The 25,102-nt window shown below is 32.5% G+C and overlaps 2 protein-coding genes across 2 annotated transcripts; both read left to right on the forward strand.

Moving 5' to 3' along the window:
• The first annotated feature begins 3,715 nt into the window (after positions 1-3,715).
• LOC127698169 (carbohydrate sulfotransferase 9-like) lies at positions 3,716-5,157 on the forward strand. Its single transcript, XM_052201888.1, has one exon. The coding sequence runs from the start codon at positions 3,716-3,718 to the stop codon at positions 4,838-4,840; it is 1,125 nt and encodes a 374-aa protein (XP_052057848.1). The 3' UTR covers positions 4,841-5,157.
• A 7,686-nt stretch (positions 5,158-12,843) lies between these two features.
• On the forward strand, positions 12,844-15,632 carry LOC127698931 (uncharacterized). The gene has a single exon (XM_052202993.1). The coding sequence runs from the start codon at positions 12,860-12,862 to the stop codon at positions 15,383-15,385; it is 2,526 nt and encodes an 841-aa protein (XP_052058953.1). The 5' UTR covers positions 12,844-12,859; the 3' UTR covers positions 15,386-15,632.
• Positions 15,633-25,102: the final 9,470 nt, after the last annotated feature.

A 25,102-nucleotide genomic window follows, 5' to 3' on the forward strand; every position in this document is an offset into this window, starting at 1 on the left:
TTCCATTTTACCTTCTTAGGTTTTACATAGTGATGAATTATTGATGACATAAGGTTGTTTGCTAGTATAATAGTATAACTTCCATGTTTCAGTCAAATATGAGTCGGTATCATTTTCATATATATATATCAGTGTCTTGTATGTTATATACATACATTTTGTTTCTGTATTATTTTATTTTTATTTTTATTCATTACTTTATAATTTCAGGTATATCTTTGTTTCGTATGTAAATAGTGATAGCTATATAGTAGATCTATGTTATTTACATAATTAGTTACATGTATATTGTATAAGATGTACAGTGTTATATACATAAAGAAAGATGTACAGTATTATATACATATAGAATTGTATACTATTACATTGTGCATATAGTATAGTGTCGTACGTAGTTTCTCGATCAGAAATACGTCGTACCATAGCATTAATAAGGATCAAAAATTCTATAATTAAATAGAACCTGATTCAACGGGTGAGATCACAACTAGTGAAATATTCACCGTATCAAATTGTTTTATAAAAAGACCATAAACCCACTTATTCATGGTATGGTATCAATATTTCTGACCTGACACTACGTACTTTTTATTGCTTAATTCTTAAGAATTTAATATGCAATGATTCGGGTTCTTTCGGGAGTATTCCCAGGTAAACCCTCATCAGAGGCCGACCTTTAGCTATTTATTTCGTATCTAGTATCATAGATAGATGTGTGTCTGTTTCATAACAGTTTTTTATTTAATTTATTAACTACACGTGCATATAGGTCTACGTTGTAGCTAGTCTTTTTACAGACTAAAGAAACTGACCAAGTAGATCAGCACCTTTGGTTAATTATTCATATATATAATGGAAAGACTTATTGTCTTTATTCTCGTAATCTAATCTATCATAAATCTACACGAGATCTAATAGTTAGTAGTTATCAGTGCTATACTGTTGAATTCACACTAGACTGCCGTGTATGTTTTAACACCTATTTGATAATATACCAATGTCTCCATGTTTAACAATTGAAGAGGTTTGTGTAGATACCATGTCGGTTCTATGCATGAATATAACAGGAACCATTCTGTTTTCCCTTGTACGTGATCTCTTGAAATAAATCGGCATCACGTCTTTTTACATCTGTTTCACAGTATAATGATTGTATACTAAAGCCTCCCGTGGTGGGGTATTGTGAATCAATGTCTTGGGCTTAATGATTAATTGTCATGTTGCCAATATTCTTATTGTTTTTTAAACCAATATCTGGTTTGGATTTAGATAGTTTTTTTTTTTTTTTGGCAATCGGATCTTTCCGAATTATATACCAAATTTTGTTATTACCGTGTTAAGATATTCAAGATATTTCTGCCACTTGTTTTCTAATATTTGGTTTCTTTCGAAGTTGCTGTCTGCATCTATGCTAACTCAGCCTAACTGTATTTGTTAGGGAGGAATCCGCAAGACATTTACACTTTAGACCATATTTATACGTTTATCTTATAAGTACATGTTGCTATTGATTCTAAGAATTCTCGTACCTTCAGAAGGAATGAAAACAATGTACTATTTCAAATAGTTGTTCACTTTGTTCACCTTCTTCATTAAATATATTAAATCCATCAATTCTCATTCTTTAGTGGAATTTAATATTATTTTCGTAGGGTATTTCTCTGTTTTATGTCTATAATTATGGTTAAATATAGCAATATCAGATATTTCCAGGGAGGCAACTTTGCCCATTGAAACGCCAACGATCTGTTGCTAGTATAATAGTATTACTTTCGTTATTCATTGACAATCATATTTATTTGTTATTAGTTTCCATGTAACCTTCAACGGCTTGACATAATAATTATTATCGATATTAGTTGCTTAACGTCCTGTTGCCAATATTTCATGTATGTTTAGGACTGTGATATAGTGATGACATAAGGTTGTTTGCTAGTATAATAGTATAACTTCCATAGTTCGTTGACAATCATATTAGTTGTAGTTAGTTTCCATGCTACCTTCTAAGGTTTGACATGATACAGCGATAAATTAACGATTTTTGGTTGCTTAGCATCCAGTGGCAAATATTTCATGTATGTTAAGGAATATGATATAGTGATGACATAAGGTTGTTTGCTAGTATAATAGTATAACTTCCATAGTTCATTGACAATCATATTAATTTGTAGTTAGTTTCCATGCTACCTTGTAAGGTTTGACATGATATAGCGATAAATTAAAGATTTTTAGTTGCTAAGCATCTAGTGGCAAATATTTCATGTATGTTTAGGACTATGATATAGTGATGACATAAGGTTGTTTGCTAGTATAATAGTACAATTTCCATAGTTCATTGACAATCATATTAGTTTGTAGTAAGTTTCCATGCTACCTTCTAAGGTTTGGCATGATACAGCGATAGATTAAAGATTGTTGGTTGCTTAGCCTCCAGTGGCAAATATTTCATGTATGTTGAGGACTATGATACAGTGATGACATAAGGTTGTTTGCTAGTATAATAGTATAACTTCCATAGTTCATTGACAATCATATTAGTTTGTAGTTAGTTTCCATGCTACCTTCTAAGGTTTGACACGATACAGCGATGAATTATTGATTGCTGTTACTTAAAGTCCAGTGACAAATATTTCATGTATGTTTTAGACGATGATATATATAGTGATAACATAAGGTTGTTTGCTAGTATAATAGTATAACTTCCATAGTTCATTGACAATCATATTAGTTTGTAGTTAGTTTTCATGATACCTTCTAAGGTTTGACATGATATAGCATCCAGTGGCAAATATACCATGTATGTTTAGGACTATGATATAGTGATGACATAAGGTTGCTTGCTAGTATAATAGTATAACTTCCATAGTTCATTGACAATCATATTAGTTTGTAGTTAGTTTTCATGATACCTTCTAAGGTTTGACATGATACAGCGATAAATTAAAGTTTGTTGGTTGCTTAGCATCCAGTGGCAAATATTTCATGTACGTTTAGAACTATGATACATATAGTGGTGAAACAAGGATGTTTGCTAGTATAATAGTATAACTTCCATAGTTCATTGACAATCATATTAGTTTGTAGTTAGTTTCCATGCTACCTTCTAAGGTTTGACATGATATAGCGATAAATTAACGATTGTTGGTTGCTTAGCATCCAGTGGCAAATATTTCATGTATGTTTAGGACTATGATATAGTGATGACATAAGGTTGTTTGCTAGTATAATAGTATAACTTCCATAGATCATTGACAATCATATTAGTTTGTAGTTAGTTTTCATGATACCTTCTAAGGTTTGACATGATACAGCGATAAATTAAATTGTTTTATTTTGTTTTATAATTGTTTTATAAAAAGACCATAAACCCACTAGGTTTCTGTCTATTCGAAATAACATAAAAAATGTGGTGCACACTGAATAACCCGCGTAGCGTGTTATTTTAAAGTATGCACCACATTTTTTATGTTATTTCGAATAGACAGAAAAAATATTACAGTCATTTCTTATAATTTAATCCTAATTCCGTTTTAAACCGGAGTAAATCATGAAAAAACGTTGATGACGTCAAGGTCACATGACAAAATTATGTCTATGAGCTGATAAACAAAACAACGTCAGCCAATCGGAAGACGCGTTACATCAAAAATTAAATTATTGTATTTTCTATTTAGTTTACTATTTATACAACTCACAATGCATGACTATATGACTGATGGAAAATGCAGAATTTTTAGGGTATAAATTCAATACTGATTTTCTGTATTATCTTTTTGTAGGACGACCAAGAACTACGAAGTCAAGTATTGATGAAAACATGAATAAAAGAATAAAACTTTTAAAACAAAATTGTCAGCGACTAAAGAACACTAAAGATTCCAGTCCAATATTTTCACGTGGGATACCAGTAGCTAATACAATGAGCACGCATCATATATGCAAAGTTCCAAAATGTGGATCAACTTTCTGGACTGAAGTTTTTCTGACATTAAATAACGTGACGCATGTGGACAATTTGGGGAACCTAACCAGAGATATGATTCATGTTGAGTTACAAGAAAAAATAGTTTCAAGGAATTTAAACGCAAGATCGTCAGACACATTGTTAATTATTTCACGAGATCCATGGAAAAGGGTATATTCTGCGTATATGGATAAAATATATCAACTTCAAACAGCGTATAGAGACCAAATTAAACAAATGGTTGGTAAGCGCCGTGGATATTGCGGAGAAGTTCCAACTTTTGAACAATTTTTAAAGTACATTGTTGATCAATCTAAATACAATCTACTCGATCCACATTGGAGACCTATAAGCTCACTTTGTAGAGTTTGTAGATACTCATATAAATATATAATGAAAATGGAATCATTTGAAGAAGATTCAGCGTACGTCTTAAACAAAATCTTACCTAAGAATTCGGACAAAAAGAAAGCGTTATTTTCAAAGCTAACCGATAAACAAGATTATTTGAAAGGATTAGTTAGAATGTTTACATCACGGTTTCTAGCAATGAAGGACAACTGTCTTAGTTTCATCGACACGATGAAGAGACTTTGGTATTTGTTACAATCTCAAGGGTTACTAAGTGACCGAGTGAATTTCTCCGCAAGCTTGTTTTTACAGTTGTCTGCAGTTAATGAAAAAGAAATAACTGAATTGTTTGTTATGAAAAGTAAAGAAATGATACTTTCAAACGCAGAAGAGCAGCAACAAAGAAACCGACATTTTAGAGAAGCGTATGCCTCAGTAGATGTCAACGTTTTACTCAACATACAAAAAGTGTATGAACACGACTTTAGACTGTTTGGTTACAACATGCACCTAACGTTGGATTAATGTCAAAGTTGTAGACTTTTGAGAAATTATTTTCCTTACTTTATTTATGTATTTGAAAATACAGGAAGAACCTTGATCATTCAATGATGATTTCAATTGAATAATTCATAGGTATCGAATGTTTTTATGTTTTTTTTGTGGTTTTTTATGCCTCTGATGTACATGAATTGATCCATGCCCGGACTATTGTTACAGCTATTAAAGGTATCATATTGTTTTAAAAATCTCCACAAGAACTTCCATAATGTATTTTGTTAAATAAAAGAGGCAGATGGAATAAGGGCTACAACTGGAACCACAAATTGTGAAAAAAAACCACTAGCAATCTCAATCACAAAATATTTATTAGATTTACAATAACTGGTTTTATATCAAAGCCAATTTTATTACTGTGTTATTTATTAATTGATAGTTAGTGCTGTAATGCCACTTTCGGCACTATATAGGCTATTTCGTGGCCAATCTTTATTGGCGGAGGAAGCCGGAGTCGAACGCACCTGCCACGACTAACAAACAATCTCACTGTTGAAAATCTAATGGTGCAGGAGTTTAATTACTTAGAAAACTCGGCCCCGAGGCCACTACCACTACTGGTATAAGCCAGTGACATAGTATATACCGATTTCAATAAGATATACCCTTAATGTCAGTGAGATGACTGCAACTTACAAATAATATATTCAATATGAAACAAGAATTTGCAAGTTCAGATTAAATAGTTTCTGCATCACCACCTACCCTATATTTTCATGCCTACCCTAGCATACATATTGACATTTTTGGTTCGTCACCGTTGAAGTCCAGAGATTTCTCTATTTTTTTTACCTACTTATTTTTCTGCCTGGTGGTAGAAAACAATATATATGTGATTGCCTTTGCGAGAAAAACTTCACTTACACTCAATTATATTTTTGTATTATTATTTTTACAACTTTATTGTATTTCAATTCCAAGACACAGATACACGTTCCGATGGAGTTTCAAAACTATCTTCTATGACTTTGGTGCAAATACACAAATTGACCAAAAGAATGAAATTAGTAAAAATATGCGACAGAAATATCTTTTAAAAGGCCACAAATATACCCGTCTAAATTCCATTTAATTGATAATTTCAGCTACACTTACCGTTATCTTGATGCTATTTTTTCGTTAAATAATTTATTATTTAAGAGTTCTCTAAATATATTGCCTAAATTTTACCAAAAGAACTTACTTTAAATAAATCAAATATTAACATATAATCTATGTAATACTGGTAAATTATTAAGTCAGGGATTTCGTTACCACAAATTACTTAAAACCTTTAAAAAATTCTCCCATAGATACAAAGATTGGGGTTGGAAGTTTGGCTGTTCCTGTAGAAAACGTATTTCAAACGTAATAGCACATCCTTATTTTTACGGTGATGTTGTTTACCGAGCCCGGAAATTTATATACGATCCGGATAAACTTACCAATCCTTTAAATAAACTTATTTTTGAAAGATTACCAATTCAACACTGTAATTAGATCTTTGAATACTGTTTTTATTGGTATAAATATTGAATTTAAACCATACTTAATATTATTGTTATACACATATTCACTTTCACGGTACTACAATCTGTCGATACCTATATTTTGGCATTAACACAAGGTCATGTTTTTCTCTGACTGTTAATGACGCTTCACACTAAATCCATCTGATGTTGGCTGTGTACTAATTGATATTTTAGTCTTAGATACATGATTTTTGTATTAGTTGTTTTTGGCATTGAACTAGCTGTCAGTAGATGCGAGTTTTCTCAGATCTGTACTTTTAGTCGTTTTTGTTGTGAGGGATGTATAAATACCCTGCCACGTCCGGTCTGTGTTTTTGTTAGTTTTTTTTTCTGCTTTGTATCGATCTGATGAGTTAAGCCCTTTTTAACTGATGTTTATAGTTTGTTCTTATGTTGTACTGTTAGACCACTGTCCCAGGTTGGCGCCTTCAAACATGTTTATTCCCGCCACAGTCTTTATGTGCCTGTTCCAAGTCAGGAGCCTGTAGTTCAGTGCTTGTCGTTGGTTCATGTCTGTCTTATTTGTTTTTCGTAAATTGTTTTGTTATAAATTAGGCCGTTAATTTTCTCAATTGAATTGTTTCATATTTTCCAAATGGTGTCTTTTATAGTCGACTATACTGTATGGGTGTTCTCATTGATGAAAGCCGTACGGTTGCCTATAATTGCTTGCATCCACTTCAATTGAACTTTGGTGGGAACTTGTCTCGTTGGCAATCATACCACATCTCCGCATCTTTATAATGAAAAAGTGTAGCACCTATTGAAGAGTGGGGTGTGGTTGATAGGCCTTCTTTTCAATAATAAAAGTCTGGTCATTCTTTTTTGTCTTTCTTTAAATAATACAGATTAGGAAAGGAATTATATATCTTTACATCACAAAAACATGAATAGTGCAATGTAAAGACGGCAAACTAAATCAGACAAGGAAGGTTCTACATACTCATAAATCAGAATAAACCGACACCTCTTGGAACGTATTTAATAAAAACAATTATAGGACATAACTGGACAAATTCTCAATGGTATAAAAATTATGAATTGAGTATCTTCGGATATTTCTCGAGACCTTTCTGAATAGTCAAAATATACCTATCCCCGCCTTTGTACTTTCAAAATATTTTAAAACTCCAGCTTTTTTGTTACAAGCCCCATATTTATCTTTTACAAAGACTGCTCTCTTTGATAATGACGCAATAAAGCATTGACGTCATAACAATTTCCTCTATTTTACAAAGTTAACGTAGCGACAAATTAAAACAAATGGGCGGAAGGTGTTCTTTTATCGCAGCAGCCGAAGACAAATAACCGATAAAAGTATGTACATTCATTATTAGCAGACTTATATACATGAGCAAAAAGATCGATTTTTTTAACGATTCAAAACTTTTGAAATCCTTTGACTTAAAGTAGTCCAGAAATATTTTATCTAACCAATATTTATTCACCGCGTGTAAGAACAATTGAAAATCGAATTCGTGTCCCACAATATAATATTTGAAAATAATAAATGCTAAGATATTGGATTATATTCTGTAAAAACTAATAAAACATATATTTGTCTATATGTAATAGTTCAAATATACACCAGTTTAAACATTTGTGGAGGATAAAACTTATCATTTAATATTATACTGTAGGTAAATTTTAATATTATAATTGCACAGTACATATTATTATTCAAGTCAACGAAAATAGTTAGAATGTAATAGTTAGTATTTCAAAGAGGTAGGACCATTTTTCATGTATTTTTGTTCATTATACTAGAGACATTTTTATCGCTTTCAAACCTTTTTTTAAATGAAAAACGACTAAAACATTATATAAGAAAAAATGAAAGATTGAAGTTATCATAAACCGATTGAAAGTAAAAATAGAAAAATTCTAATGAAAAACGAAAGGCGACATAACCAACCAATTTTTTTTCTTATATGTATGACAGTTATTTATTTTCAAAATGCTTTAAAAAAATCAACAATAAATTAATGCAAAATATGTAACAGTCGCCTTAAAAATTGACATTAGCTAAATTGTCAAATCAAAAATTGTGTTATAGGTCTTCATGAAAGCGTACAATGAATCACTAATAAAAACGGACGTCAGTTCTACCTCATTTTATTGTTCTTTTATTGTGATTAAGTTTTTGTTCTTTTAATACTTTCTGTAAAATGAATAAGATTGAATACATAATCTGATAAGGTGTTTCTTTTTCTTTATATTGTGTTGATTTTTTTTATGCTGCCAAAGCAAAAACAGCCACCAGGAAAAAGGTGTATTGTGTAATTATTGCATTCAGCACCTATCGAAAACCGGGTGAAAAATGTTTTTAACGTTATCATCAAATCTTCATACTCATGATATTTGTTTACACATGTGATATAACACCAGGGGTCGACTAGGGTGACGAAATATGGCCATCCTTGTACCTCTCCAATCTGGCTGTAAAACCAATGCTAAAGTAGAGTAGCGTCGAATTGGCGTGCGGGAGGTATGAATACATAGCTTCTTTCGGAATAATGACGTTAAATCGAATGACGATGCTCTCTTCACGTTAAATAAACCTTGCAAAATCTTATTAAGGGTCCATTGGTGACATTTAAAAGACAAAATTTCTGCACCTATCAAATATACCCTCATTTTGAGTGGCAGTCAAAATACCCTCTTCTCTACCCGGTCAACCTACTTTACCTTGATAATGAATTTATTTTTAATTTGTTTTAGTTGTATTCCCTGGAACAGTCGGGTCAAACGTTATCAACAAAAACAATTTGTGAATATTATGTTAAGCTGTGTTCTATATAACATTGTTTGTCGTGTGGTATATGCGTTGTACAACGTGAGATGTCACCGTCGACGTATCAAGCCCCTTTGTTAGATTGTGGTAGAAATTCCTTGCAACTTATCACCCATCTAGTTATTGCAATGGTACAGAGACAATGGTACAATGTTGTGCAGAGAGCATGGGTTGATAAGGATGGAGGATGATAAGTTGACTGCCCTGAAAAATGAGAGTATATTGGACAGGAGGCAGTCATTTTGCTTTCAACATGCCACCTACGGACCCCTCAAAGATTGTTGCCTGAGGTCTTTAAAATGCCGAGAGCAAGACACTTTTTCTAATTCCGACCAGATGCAGATGCGTTTATATACATCCCAAACAGGCAAACGGGAGCCCGTCTTTAGCAAGGGTTTAATGCCGTTGTTGCGAAGTCCAAGTGATGCCACTATTTTTATACCCCAGAGAACCTATCTGTTAGATGAACATGATTGAAACTAAATGAATCTTCACCAATGTTTGATGAAGCAGATCCATGCTTGCTTATTGTCAAGTTTTGAAGAAACAAATATATCTCTTTTTTTATACCCTTTCAAGTAAAAGCCAGGGGCTCTTTTCACAAAAAATCTGACGACTAAACTTGATCGTAAATTATACTGAAATGTTCATGACTTAAGAGTATTTTTTCTCGTGAGATTTGCTTTAAAATGAGTCGCTGAGTTATTTCAAGATCCAATATTATCTACGTATCCAGGATACATTTAAATGCGAACTTTCATACTTATGTATCGTTTATATTTATTTCCATTGTATCACAGTCTTATACCTCATGAAACGTTATGCTATGATATTTCTTTACGATAATAGGAAATTTAATGCACAAATTGTGAAAACCATTAAAGGATTAACGCAGGTTTGACTTACAAACACCTTTAAAGGAAATTTGATATGTACCTTTGACAATTGTAACCAAATAGAAAACAAATACATTTCACCCGTTTAATTTCTAAAAGAATTGAATAAAAGATTGTTATATACCGTTACCTAATTAAAATTTATATATTTTCATTTTTTTTATAGATTGTATTTGATGATTAATTGGATAAACAAAGTCTAAAATCTTACCAAACAAGTAAGTTATTATAGATTTATTAACAAAAGAGTTGTTTTAAGTCACTTTTTGAATCTTGAGAATGCCAAATATTAAATTAATTTTAAAATTAACTTTATACTGTTATCTTTTCAAAAGATATACCAAAATAGATCTTGTCTAAGATTAAACATGTCAAATATGTTTCACTGAACAATTAATTGACATGTCAATGTACAATGATATATATTTCTTCAATTGTTAAAGTTTAAATATATCCACAAATATTAAAGTGACAATTTTATTAAATAAAAAATAAATAAATATCATATTTTCTAAACTAAGACAAGATTATTGTTTACTTCAAACTGTGTATAGCTGTGTCAATATATAACACAAAGAACTGATCAAAATATTGTAAAAGTATGCATGCATATTTGGTATCCTTCCTGGTAACGTCCCACAAAACCAATAAACCGATTGATGGGAAATATATTTAGTGTGAAATGGATAAACTGAAAGATTTCACATGTGCAAAGGTGTCATCTTAATACATCTTGAAATTTTTTAGCTTTAAAATTGAATTTTCATTTATGAAATGCAGCAGTTGGCAAGTATTTTGATACTGGCATGACCTAAATGATTCATTCTTATGGTTATATTTAAAGTTTATAAATCATTTAACTATACTTAAACTAAATTTGCAATTCCCTCGAGCAAAGTATAGCGTATACTGTTTTATTATTCTCTTTCGCGCTTTTTTTTATTAATGTAATTCAAAAGTTTTTGTTTTAGCTTCTTAAACTTCTGGTCTCCTTGGTTTTAGATTTTTAAACTTCCAAATCTTCTGGTATCATTGGTTTATGTTTAGGATTTCCAAACTTCTGGTCTACTTGGTTTATGTTTAGGATTTCCAAACTTCTGGTCTACTTGGTTTATGTTTTAGATTTCCAAACTTCTGGTCTACTTGGTTTATGTTTTAGCTTACCAAACTTCTGGTCTACTTGGTTTATGTTTTAGCTTACCAAACTTCTGGTCTACTTGGTTTATGTTTTAGATTACCAAACTTCTGGTCTACTTGGTTTATGTTTTAGATTACCAAACTTCTGGTCTACTTGGTTTATGTTTTAGATTACCAAACTTCTGGTCTACTTGGTTTATGTCTTAGATTTCCAAACTTCTGGTCTACTTGGTTTATGTCTTAGATTTCCAAACTTCTGGTCTACTTGGTTTATGTTTTAGATTTCCAAACTTCTGGACTACTTGGTTTATGTTTTAGATTTCCAAACTTCTGGTCTACTTGGTTTATGTTTTAGATTTCCAAACTTCTGGTCTACTTGGTTTATGTTTTAGCTTTAGACTAATTTAATGACAAATAACTTTTTGAGTCAATCATCTACGTGGACAAGTTAAGAAATCGGTACTTTACTGTTAGCTAGACCTTGGTCGACCATCACTGATGACCACGTTTATATATAAAAATGCCATCCTTCTCGATCTTGCTCATGGTTAACCATTATAGGTATCATTCCATTACCATTATTCTCGCTTTATAAAAACAAACTGTCCTGAACTATTTCAGTGAACTCGATGCCGCTTGGTTATTTGTTAGAAAATGGCTAAGCATTTCGGTGATTTACTCCTAAAACATTAACATATTGTATCCAGAATTGATTGAGAGATCGTCCACTTACGTTTTGGCCATGATCTTGTCTTTAAATCACTTTTTCTGAATATATAAAATGATAAATTAAAAAAAAATTAGAATTTTTTTTTTTATAAATGCAAATCAAGATTTATGATGAAAATATTGAAAACAAATGCCATGTAAGCTTATAAAACATTTTGGCAATTAAAAACTGTTTAAAATAAAAAAAAAAAAACCTGAATACTAATGTGTAATATTTCATCCCTAAAAAAATCATAAAAATATGATACCAATTTCAGGTCTCTAGACACTTGTGACGGGTACGCTCGAGACAAAAAGTCAGTGATTGCAAATATATGAAGCGGGCAGCGGTGGTCAATTAGTCTTTACAGTACAATCAAAACTGTCTAAAATGAACTTTGCCGGTATAAAACATGCACAATGGTTTGCGATAATTTCATTTAATATTGCATATTTATCTATTGCTGCTAAATGAAAACATGGCAAACACATGCTAGCACAACATACAAGACATATCTTTAATGTCACTGAATTTTTCTTATTTTCCAATTAAGAAACGGAAACAACACTTTATCAATTTCGTGCATAAGAAGAGCTTTTCTGGATTTAAACTCATCAGGAACGCTAAAACCAAAACATTCGAAAGTCAAGGATGTATAAAACCTACACATATGACCAAAAGGGACCCCAAAATAGCCAGATTCATCTATGGTCAACTTTGCCTGAGTGAGTTGGATTTAGAGGTTTGATTTTCCAATCCAGGGATATCGATAACATCCACACAATTTCTGTCATATATGTAAAAAATCATTAACGATAATAAAACATCTGATTTACTTTTGATGGTTTATAAGATGTAGGATGAATTTGCAAAATGTGTATGTTTGGCAATACTAGTATTTGGCTATTTCAGGTTTCAATGTAGCAACGAATCACAAACATGCCACAAAAACTGATTCAACATAGCCTCGGGTTTTCCCGAGAATCGAGAATGGATTCAATAATGCGATCAAGCAAGAACATAATGTTTTCAACAAGAACTAAAAATCAACAAATCTCAAATTTACTAGAATTTGAAAGGAAAAAAATAGACAACAGCGAACAACTGGTATTAGTTCAAACCACTCGAAACATTAACAATGAAAGAGACTCCTTGTCAAAAATGTTAGCTCTGAGAAAAATCTATCAACGACACAGTTTCGAGAAGTACGACCCTGTTCTCCATCCCCAGAAAAGAAATCGGTATTGTCACTTAGACGCCAGAGATTTAATGAAGATGTGGTTTAAAGGAAAAACTGTGTCAATAGGGAAAACTGAATCCGACACTCTATCTCAAACTGACTCGCGTCCTATGTCTTCTATATATCGTCGAATGCGCGTGGCTAGCGGGAGGAGCAGAAAGATGAGTTCTGTGTCAGGAGAAGCCGGCACATGGGGTAATTTATTGACAGAAACAATCCACGAAGAACCCAAAAGTGAAATTGGATCACTGACAGGGGGAGACGAAAATGACGATGATTTGGAAGAAGTTGTGTATCGTTTGGATGATAACAAACTTCACATCGTACCAAATAAAACTGTTCTCAGCTCTGAAAGTAAAACAGAAGTAACAATGGATGTGATGAATCCCATATATAAAACGGAAGGTAAATCGCAGGATAACGAGCACACGAAAGTGACAAACGAAATTCCATTTATAACATGTGATAAAATAACAGAAAACGATGTTATTAATAAAAACACAAGTTCAACTTCCTTAGTTGAAGAACAAATATCAGAACAACAACTGGACAATACTTTACCAAAAAGATACAAACCTGAAGATCCCTCCCTCGACAAAAATCAAAAGAAAGATCTTTTGCAAGATATTAAAAACCACGATCCGTCGAATGATACTTTGAAATCTAAGAAAACAATCAGGAAAAGCGTTGAAATAGATAACGGAAACGTCAATCGAAACAAAGACACCTCTGAAGAAAGCATTCAAGCTAAGGAAGAAAAATCTGAACAGAATAATTCCGAAAGGACTGTTTGTGTTGATCCGGTTAAAATTGGTATAACAAATGAAAGCACTCCAAAATCTTTAGAACAGACAGAAAAACAAAATTTAAATAATTTAGAACATGATTCCCCAAATAGAAAAACAACCGATGAAAACACCAAATCAATAGCTAGCGCTAAAAAGAAATATCAATTGAGAAATCAAAAGCTAGCCAAAGAAACTACAATACTCCCAGAAAGAGAGAACAGCGTCATGTCGGCCACATCAATATTATCAAATAAATCACAGACCACAAAACATTTACCAACTTCAAGTGGTGTAACGACAACCCATCGTACAAAAAGTGAGAAAAATGTAAAAGGGGCTACAAAAGACATGCATGAAAGCGTTGTTAATAATAACAACACAGGAAATGCAAATTATAAACTTTCCCAAATGCCTAAAGATAGAACTAACATGTCTGCAAAATCAAAGAATTCTGCAAAGATATCAACATGTGTAGCACCAGCAAGAGAAAAATCTTCCCTGTCAATGAAAACCCTATCGAAGGAAAAGACAATACTATCCAGAAATTCAATATCAAGAGAGAACACAAGCGTATCAGACAGAGGAAAAGAAAAGATTGACCTTCCTCGTGTAAAATCGATAACAACGGACTCTGGTAAATCTGTAAGAGATTCAACATCACGTGATATATCCGTAAGAGAATCGACACCACGTGATATATCTGTAAGAGAATCAACAGCAGGTTATAAATCTGTAAGAGAATCGAAATCACGTGATAAATCTGCCAGGAAATCTACATCACGTGATACTTCTGTAAGGGAATCGACATTCCGGAAGGATTATACTAGGAATGAAACAATTAAGGCAACGGGTTCGAATTTAAAGAAACAGCAAAATCACTCAGCAATTTCAATCGATACAAACATACCAATGACCGCTCCTGGTATTCTTAAACGATCAAATCCGGAAACAGATTCTAGACATATTCAAAATAAAAGTACAAATGATACAAGAAGATCAAGTAGTGCTTCTACTTTAAGATATGATACCAACCATATTCACAATGCAGCTACAAACAGACCTGTAAACTGGAAAGGACTGATCAATAAACTGAGAGGACAAAATACAGGGGCAATAGTTGATGATCGGGTCATTGATGCAAAAAGCACGAGACGTCTCAAGCGCCGCGAGAAGACCTTTGTTTTATGTCGAGAAAGAACAATATTTCCGGGTGAATGTAAATCAACGTGGCAAATGCGTAAATTTATTGAACGCGAGGTAAGTGACCTCATGTTTTCGCAATCACCAAAAGGTAAACGACAATATCAAATCGACTTACTAAAAGAGAGGGAAAACTTAAGACTACCGTTATTTGTAGACAATACAAAATCGACCTCTGCAATATTACGAGATTTCAAACACATCAGAAACGTTGAAAGAACTGTTACAGCACCGTAGACTTTTTCATACAGATATTTTTTTCCAAATCAATGGAAGATTAAAGTTAGTGATATACATGGTGTTGAAAGGTGCAAATCTGCGTTGAGATAGTTTGTGAAAGCATGACAATAACACAATTATGAAACTGTTCTGTGTGTCAGAAAACAAACTGAGCTCGTTAGTGCTCATATAAGTACATACTACAGAAACAACGATCAAAACTATAGTTTTGGAACGAAGTAGAAAATAAAATATTTTTTTCTAATTTCTTTAGAAAGCTTATTAAGGTAAATATTCTGTTGAGGGGGAATACTCATCATAATGGGATACGCCATTACTATCCACAGTAGTCAAATTGACGTGTTTAATACAATTCTACTATACTTTTTTTAGTAACACCATTACTTTTCACAATAGTAGTCCACTTGACTTGTTTAATACAATTCTACTAGACCTGTTTTAGTGACCCCATTACGTTCCACGTTAGTAGTCATTTTGACGTGTTTAATACAATTCTATTTAAGACATTTTTCAGTAAAGTATCCTAAAATAATTAGATGGTATTACTTCCGACAGCTTTATTCTATTTATTATTGGTATTCACTGGCAGTTTGTGTAAATGATCAAAAGACGTGGAGTATATGTAAATAAAGAGGGAAAGAAACATACAGTGTTAGAGCATTGAGTTTTCTATTGTGACGCTAAATTCTACCTATCTACAAAAAAGTTATAACAAAAATACCGAAATCCAGGGTAAATTAAAAAACGGAGAAGTCCATAAATCAAACGGTAGACTATATCAACCAACGGAACGAATGGAAAACAATCCTCACTTGGTATTGGCATTTTCTAAAGAAAATGGTGAGTTACACCTGGTTTTACAGCTAGCTAAATCTCCCAGTTGTTTATAGTTCCGTTATATTGACAAAATTGGGTGAGCAACCCTGACAGACACAATTTCTTAATGGACAATACTTGGGATCCAATAGTCCAAACTGTGTCAACATGCATATATCACAGACAAATAACACAACTGACTCAAAATTAAAAAAAAAACAACATACAAATAAATCTGATAAAGACGCAAACAAAAAAGTTATTGTAGTTGTTAGTAAATCTGACAAAGACGCCAACAAAAATGTTGTTGTAGTTGATAGTACATACAAATGAACAGTTTATTAAAATATTATACCGTACAAGTATGCAGTTTCCCGATAAAGTACGAATAAATACAAGGGTAAACAAAATAAAACAATTAAAAGCACTTTCAGATCTTACAAAATAGATACAAAAAAATAATGAATTTGGCATAGATTGTCAAAAATCTTTCTTCAACACCAAATTTCACAAAAAACAAACACATTGGAGATATGACTGAAGGCAACCACTTAGGACAGCCAGAATTTGAAAAGTATTTGTATCACTCAATTTTCCCTCGATGTATAAACTTAATCATTGAAATAACATTACTGCTGGTGGAGGTTTGCTCCCCGAGGATATCAACAGCCCAGGTAGTCAGCACTTCTGTGTTGACAGGAATTGTTATGTATATGATCATAATTATGAATTACTAGTAACTGTTTTCAAAACTTTAAATTTTTCGAAATGCTAAGGGTTTTCTACCCCAGGAATAAATTACTTTCGCTGTATTTGACAAAACCGTTCGGATCTTTGGGTCCTCAATGCTCTTCAGCTTCGTACTTTATTTGGCGTTTTAAACTTTTTTGATGAGTCTTTTGTAGACGAAACGCGCGTCTGGCGTACACAATTTCAATCCTGGTATCTATGATGAGTTTATTAACTACCCGATGGTATTACCAGCCCAGTAGTTTGCACTTCTGTGTTGACACGAATTATCATTGTTAGGGTCATAATTATAAATTAACTGTTTACCAAACTTTTCATTTTTCGAAATACTAAAGATTTTCTACCCCAGGAATAGATAACCTTAGCTGTAGTTGGCAAAACCTTTCGGAATTTTGGATCCTCAATGCTCTTTTTTTGTTCTTTTTCGTCTCAAAGTTAGCCCTGCTTTATATAGGGTTGTAACACAGTACATGATGTATAGTGCTAAGAAGATGTGTACCGTTCAGATCAGCTATATTTTGTCTGTTGTAAAGGATGATTGTAATTACCATGACGTCACATCATATAATAATTTTGTTATATACGTCTAAACACGTGACAACTTTATAACAGACGTTCTCCATTGGATAACCCGTGGTTATACAGGACTATATATATAATAGTGTTGTCAATTGGTAACCGGTTAACCGTCGAAAGGACCGAATATCAAACAGCTAAATCATTAACTGGTTAATCGGACCTTTTTTTCAATTTTGATAGTTTTGATATAAATGTATATTGAAATCATAAAAAAAAACAATACTAAAATTTTAACATAATTTTCGTGGTACTTAATGAGATCCATTATCAAGTACTTTCGTGATTTAATTAAAAATGAATACATTCAGATTTTAACTAAATTGATTAGGACGAAGAATCTTTGTCTATCGGCTTGGGACAAAATCTTATAAGTAAACATAATTTTTTAGGTGTGTAAAACACATACATAGAATAAAGCTGTAAGCTGATCAAGTTTTAACATTTAGTTGTTCATTTCATTTTTAACTTAATATTTAGTGAATGTAAATATATAAATGCAAAGCATCCACATCCAAGGCTAGATTATATTTCAAAAGTAAAACTTATTAAAAAATTGTGAAATGCAAACTTAACCATACATCGGGATAAAGTTCTGTAGACATTTCTTTGATTGGTTGATTGATTGTTGTTTACGTAACGTCCAGTGAAACATATTTCATGCTAGTTTAGGAATAAAGCAAATTAACAATTAATTCAATAGGCAGGTCCTGCAATAGGGGCCGACCGTCATGGAGGGTCCAAATTTCTAATGCTACTGTGAAATGAGGGTATATTTGATAGGAACAGAAATTCAGTTTTGCAACAGGGCACCGAAGGACCCTCAAAGAGTTGCTGCAAGGGTTATTTACGTGCAAAGAGCGCTACTTTTTCTCTACACGAGGCATCGGATTTAATGTACCCATCATGACCAGAAGTGGCAGCGAAATCATACATCCCACACAGCCAAAAGGACGCCCCACTTTGGCAAGTGTTTTATTGCAGGTCCGAAAAGACCAAAAATATGTCTTTACCCCCAGTCACCCTTAGTGTCCATTTTCTTTGAACATAAACTTTCATATCGGTTAAACGGTTAATCGGTCGAAAGATTATCCGAGTACCCGGTTAGATAACGATGTTCAATTTGACAACACTAATATATATATATATATACATAAATACTAATAATGTTTTTATATTACAGTACAACTGAGTTATCTGTAGTTCGATTTTCTGATTCAATAGAAACTCAAGGAAATACTTGTAGCAGTTTGACTAACTGTTTCAACAACAATCTCTCGTTAAGATTTGAAACAAATCCAAAGAATCCATTATAGCAGTTTTGTCCAACTTTTTGTTGCATTTAGAAAAACCTATTTACTCTGGATTAATTTTCTCATTATGTTGAAAACTAAAGATGCAGGCTATTTTACTATCTATTTTCCAAAAATCCCTTCCTTTCAGAATTGAAATATGCATGTATTAGTTTTCAATAAATTCTCATATCAGTGAGGGTAAAATATACCAAAGTCAATTGTTATAACTTTTAAGTGTCCTAACGCAAAAAAATCATAATTACATATACATGTACAGTGTACACTCTAATTTTTCTTATCAAAACAATTTTGCATGTTTTGTGAATCGAGTTTTTTTTTTAAATGCACCATAATGGATTTTCTGAAACTCTTCTTAAAACAAGAGATAGCCTAATGTTTACTAAACATATAACAGTCTTTGTTTCATTAATGTAGACAAACAACCAATTGGTCATAGCATTACATACTGATAAAAATATCAATGTTCATCTTGTAAGGGGTAAACTGACCTTGAAAATTAAAAATTGATAATATGATAAGAGTTGTCAGAAGTTATCAACAGATATTTTAGAACTGGATTCCAGTCTCAACATATCAGTCGTTTCTTTTAAATCTGTAAGAAAATAATTTATGTGCAAAGAAAAATCTACAGCAATTTTCTGCTCAGAGAAAATATTTCTTGTAATTCTCTTTAAAATTTCAGTCTCTATGAATTCAAAAACCTCCACAAGTTTTTTTTAGAATTTTACTGTGGGCTTACTTCATTAAAAACCCACCATGCGTTGATGCAAATTTGAGGATCTAACATTGTTGGGATAAATTTGAGGCGAATTATATGTATATGATTCGTCTCAAATTTAGCTCAACAATGTTAGATCTTCAAATTTGCGTTAGCAAATTTTTGTTCTTCCCTCAGCGGAATTCAAACCCTTGCTTCTGTGACATCGTGGCAACACCGACTGCACCGTGTCCAGCGCCCTAGACCAATCGACCATATACAAATATAGCTTTCGGTGGTCGATGTTATGTCTTTCCTCGTCGGCTTTATCTAGGGTTGTAACACAGTACATGATGTATACTGTCAAGTAGATGTTGTATACTTTTCAGATCAGCTATTTTGTCTGTCGTAAAGGATGATCATCTTAATTACCTTACCGCCACATCAAATTTTAATTGTATTATACACGTCTTAACATTTGACAACTTTATGACAGAAATTCTTCATCGGATAACACGTGGTTATACAGGGTTAACACCATAACATATATATAATTCGTCTCAAATTTAGCCCAACAATGTTAGATCTTCAAATTTGCGTTAGCGGCAATCGAACCCTTGCTTCTGTGACATCGTGTCAACACCGCCTGCACCGTATCCAGCGCCCTAGACCACTCGACCATCTAGGCTACATAAAAATATAGCTTTCGGTGGTCGATGTAGTGCCTTTCCTCGTCGGCTTTATCTAGGGTTGTAACACAGTACATGATGTATAGTGGCAAGTAGTATATATATGGATTTGCAATTACTCACTTTTCACCTTTTAAAGTACGTATGTTTAATTTTGTTGGGCGCATTACATTTGTGCGTATTTGGGGATAACAAACACTTACGTTTGCGAGCATTCATTTTACATGTAACACAGATGAATTATCTTTAAAAATGTCGATAGTTATCGATTTGAATTATATATTTTTCATATTGAATTTCAACAAACGGCTTGAAATCATTCCATGCTCACTACAATCAGCAATTTTACTCAAGACATCCTTGAATTTTTTTGTTTCTTGACATTATTTTAAAAATTACACTGGCAGCAGTACGTAGAAGTGAAAACAGAGTATTATGATGATGCAATTGCGAAAATATAAGAATGGAGAAGTTGACCGAATCAATTTTCTCAAAGCAGTGAGCACGTACCGACAGGTAAAATCGGTACTTTTACTCTTCAGATTTGCATTTCCGGGACTTGGTGCTTCTGTTTAATAAAACGGACTTTTCCTGCTCGAAATCCCATTTCCACCTCCTTGTTAGTAATCATAGCACTTAAACTAACGTAAAGGGTAATTGTAAACAGTTAAATAAATACGTATAAATTGCTGTGTTTGCTTAATTTTACTTGTGTTTGCGCAAACGTAATGACTTTTACGCGTAAATGTAATGGTAATGCACGCAAATGTAATGCACCGGTTTTGTTGGTCTGTAAATTTTATATTTCATTCTGAACATCATTGTAATACTTTTTTTCAGAAAATGAATCTTTTTTTTAAATCAAAGGTGATGCAACAAAAGGGCGATAACTCAATTTCAGTTGCGGTGATATTTGTTCATTTAAACAAATTCAGTTTGAAAATTTATTTACCTTGGTACCAAGTTGAAAGCTTGGTGAGAAATTTGGAGAAGGTTATATAAATATGTAACATGTAAACGCGTATAAAAACTAATATATTTCTCATAATGTGTTACCAAACCATTTCTAGGTGTACAAATACGCTACAATGTTAGTGCCAAAATGTAGAATTTTATTTTGAAGCCCCCTTTTTATGTCTCTCTCTTTGCGTGGCAAACTATTTGACACAGCTCATACAGAGGTGCGTATGTGAAAACGTGTCCTGCGTTTTGTATTGTAATGTAACAATAAAGACATTTGGGTTTGATTCAAAGTAGACAACTATCTTACAGTCACCATAGAACGTGGATGTAAGCAACTATACGTCAACATAAGGCCTTTAACAATGAGTAAAACCTATATCGTATAGTAAGCTGTAAAAGGTACCAAAAAATTGTCAAATTAAGCGAGAAAATAAATACCGTAAGATATGCTAAAACAATAAACGAAAAACAAATATGGCAAACAGCAACAAACGACTACCCCTGCATTACAGGATCAAGAGACAGGCACATAAAACCAGTGGCGGGGTTTAACATGCTTGTGAGCGCTCAACCTTCCCCATACTTTGGACAGTAGTATCACATGACAACATAAGAACAAACTAAAAAAATCAGTTGGGAAGATATTGACTCATCAGAATGACATGAAGCACACAAAAAAAGACAAAAGAAACAAAGCACTGATCTGACAGTATACACAGTTACTGAAAGGAAGTTAAAAACCAAGCACAACTATTAAATAATTCATTTTTTCCAATACTAAAATATCAAACAGTACATCTCCAATGGATTTAGTGCAAAGAACTCATAAACAGTCTGAGAAAGCATGATCTTGTTAAAATTTCCGGTCTTCGTGTCACTGTTACTCGCCATGACAACTCATTTATTTGTTATCATATAGACTGAATATGATTTTCCTTATTTTTGAATAAAGTACCACATTGAACTCGATCCTACAACAAGTTTAGAAAAAAAATATGAATATTCTTTGGAGTAATATGGGCATAACCAGTTGAAAATATGTCATCTGTTATAATAAATAAACGAATACAGCATTAGACGCTAATACATAGTGCAGTTTTGAAGATATATATCCTAAATCACGTTTTCGTTTTGTCTGCCCTCGTCGTTATAAAATTATTCAATTTGTCATAAACATATTTATTAAAGAAAAACATAGAAAAATGACACTGACAATAGTAATTGATACATTATTGTTTCATTCAGCTTATATGTATAATCAGTCTACTATATCATGTATATAATGAACAGAAAATGTCATTACGGCTTATAGTTCTAAGTGGATGCATCAAATGACTATAATATGAAACATTTATCAAAATGAATAAGGGAATTAACAAAAAAGCCACACAAATCATTCATATACAATTATAAAGATGTAATGCAATTATGTAATAGAAGAATTTCTGTACTAACAATAATCTAACTATTATGTAACAAATCTTTAAACCTTTAAAATGAATTCTGTAACATAAAAGTATATCTATTTTTACCTGCATTCAGAATATCTGATCCATAGAGGAGAAGCCTTGCATTTTGTATCATCGGTAAAATTATGTTTAATTATTTGGTGTAATACCAATCAATAATAAAATGTAGTCTTTAACTGGTGTTCAATTTGGTGAGTCTGAGATTACTATATCACAGTGTGATAGTAATTTCAGTGTGGGTTGAAACGATATCAGAATACGTGTAGATAGAGATTATAATGTGAGCAACTATTTATTCGTAGTCCTTCGTGTCGTGTAAAATCATAATTCTATCATAATTTGATGCTAGATTGAAAAAATACTCGAAGTAATATTAAAACTTCTGGTACTAATGGATATGGAGATCTTTTTGATTACTATCTTGATTAAAAACTAATCTATAAAAATAAACATGAGCCACTTTGTCAACATTTTATAAACAAGAATACAAATCTTTACCTCATGTGTTTCATCATTACATTTCGAAATAGAAATTTGCCTAATCTTTGATTGAATGAACATTTAACATTAGCAGTGGAAAATATTCCATGCATGTATTAGACGAGAATCAATCTATAATAAAACATCATCTAAATACAGGTAGGTTTTGCAATGTAGGTGACCTGGTCGACCAAAATTAACGATGAAACAGTTTGACATTCTCTCAATATGGAGCATTGCAATGAGTGTGACTGTGTATTCATACATCCTGAACATCTGAACAGACAACCCTAACAGCACTGGTATTGCTTCTAAAATGTCCTGGAGACCGAAATTTTTAAACCATTTCCAACCTTGGGATTGTTTTTATTAATTTTACATTTGCCGCCTGCAATTATGGTAGATAATTAACTGCTATGCCATTTACTCCAGATTATAAATATTTATCTGAACTCGTTTAAAGTCAATGAGGTAAACTATTTGCTTTCAACTGATCAAGAAACTTAAGGATTATATTATTTATTTATTAGCCTCCTACAGGAGAGTAGACAACAGCAAAATTTACAAATCAAGTAATATATACAAAGTCAGTAATTGAATACAGCGATGTCATCAATAGTTTCATGAAAATAACAAATAGATGCTCTAAAGAGCCTGTGTCGCTCACCTAGGTCTATGTGCATCTTCAACAATGGACACTTGCCAACATTGTGGACTAGAATAGAATTGATTACAAAAATCCCTTTTTTGGTGATCTTGTATTGCTAATCATTTGTTTCTGTTTACATTTTCTCTCCATCTTCTTTAGTTTTTGCCCAAACACAAAAACAGTAAAGAGATTGTCATTTTTAAGGCAATCACCCAAATAGAGAGTCTACTTACAATTTCGGCTTGTCTTGCTGATCATTTTTACCATTCAAAGTGTCTATCTATCTATCTTTTATAATTTCAAGATAATAGGCAAAAACGTAAATTATTTGTAAAAATTGTCATTAAAGAGAGCAAGAACTTCAATAAGGAGTCCACTGACGATTTCGGCTATGTTACTTTATTTTTAGATGAGGATGATGGATGGCTGCTTAACGTCCAGTGGCAAATTAATATGCATATTCAGGACGAGAACATGTTAATGTAATATGAATATTTACCCTGTTGTGTACAAGACCGACACGCTAAGCCGGATATTTAACGTGCTAGTTCACAAGGTAACAGTCCGCAGGAAGACATGTCACCATACCCGGACACATTATTCTTTTAAAGTCTTTGGTTTGATCCGACCGGGGTTCGAACCCACTACCTCCAGCACTCGAGGCTATCACGCTACCACAAGACCACCGAGGCGGTCGTTTATTTTTAGATCTAGTCTTACAGATAATTTTTGCCATTTAACGTCTCTGTATATCTATAATAGTTTTGAAGATAAGAGGCCGTCTAGTTTCTCCCGAAAATATATTATACGATCGAGTCGACAAAGAACCTAGTCATACTACAATTGGGACCTATGTCGTAAAAGTAAATATCTTTAACAAAATAAGAAATGTCAGTTATAAAAAAAAAATGAAATAAATTTAAAATGTCAACATTTTTATTTTCAACATTTCTCACACTTGAACAGTGGGAAATCTAGTGACAAAATATTACCTCCATTGTAATTCATGGATTCACGGGAAAACGTTCTGGTAAATAGAAATAAGTTGAAATAAAAACAAAACTTCCATTTAATGTATCATTTCCCTCCTTACGTAGCAAACGACGAGTAAAGCAGGCTATAGAAGCTTGATGTAAAATTGGTTTATTCTTTTCAAACGGGATGTATAATGAAAGACACACCCACGTTCATTTTGATCTATAAAGAGGTTAAACTCCTAACTATCTTACTGTCTGTCTATACATTTATTTTTGGCATTGCACAAGTCATGTCTTCTCTGACTGTCCATGACGTTAAAATACTAAATCCC

Source organism: Mytilus californianus, unplaced genomic scaffold (genome assembly GCF_021869535.1).
Source record: "Mytilus californianus isolate M0D057914Y unplaced genomic scaffold, xbMytCali1.0.p SCAF_1, whole genome shotgun sequence".
Taxonomy (NCBI): Eukaryota; Metazoa; Mollusca; class Bivalvia; order Mytilida; family Mytilidae; genus Mytilus; species Mytilus californianus.

Excerpts from the sequence above, each read along its gene's own strand:
- LOC127698169 (XM_052201888.1), top strand. The coding sequence starts at position 3,716 with ATGGAAAATGCAGAATTTTTAGGGTATAAATTCAATACTGATTTTCTG.
- LOC127698931 (XM_052202993.1), top strand. The coding sequence starts at position 12,860 with ATGCCACAAAAACTGATTCAACATAGCCTCGGGTTTTCCCGAGAATCG.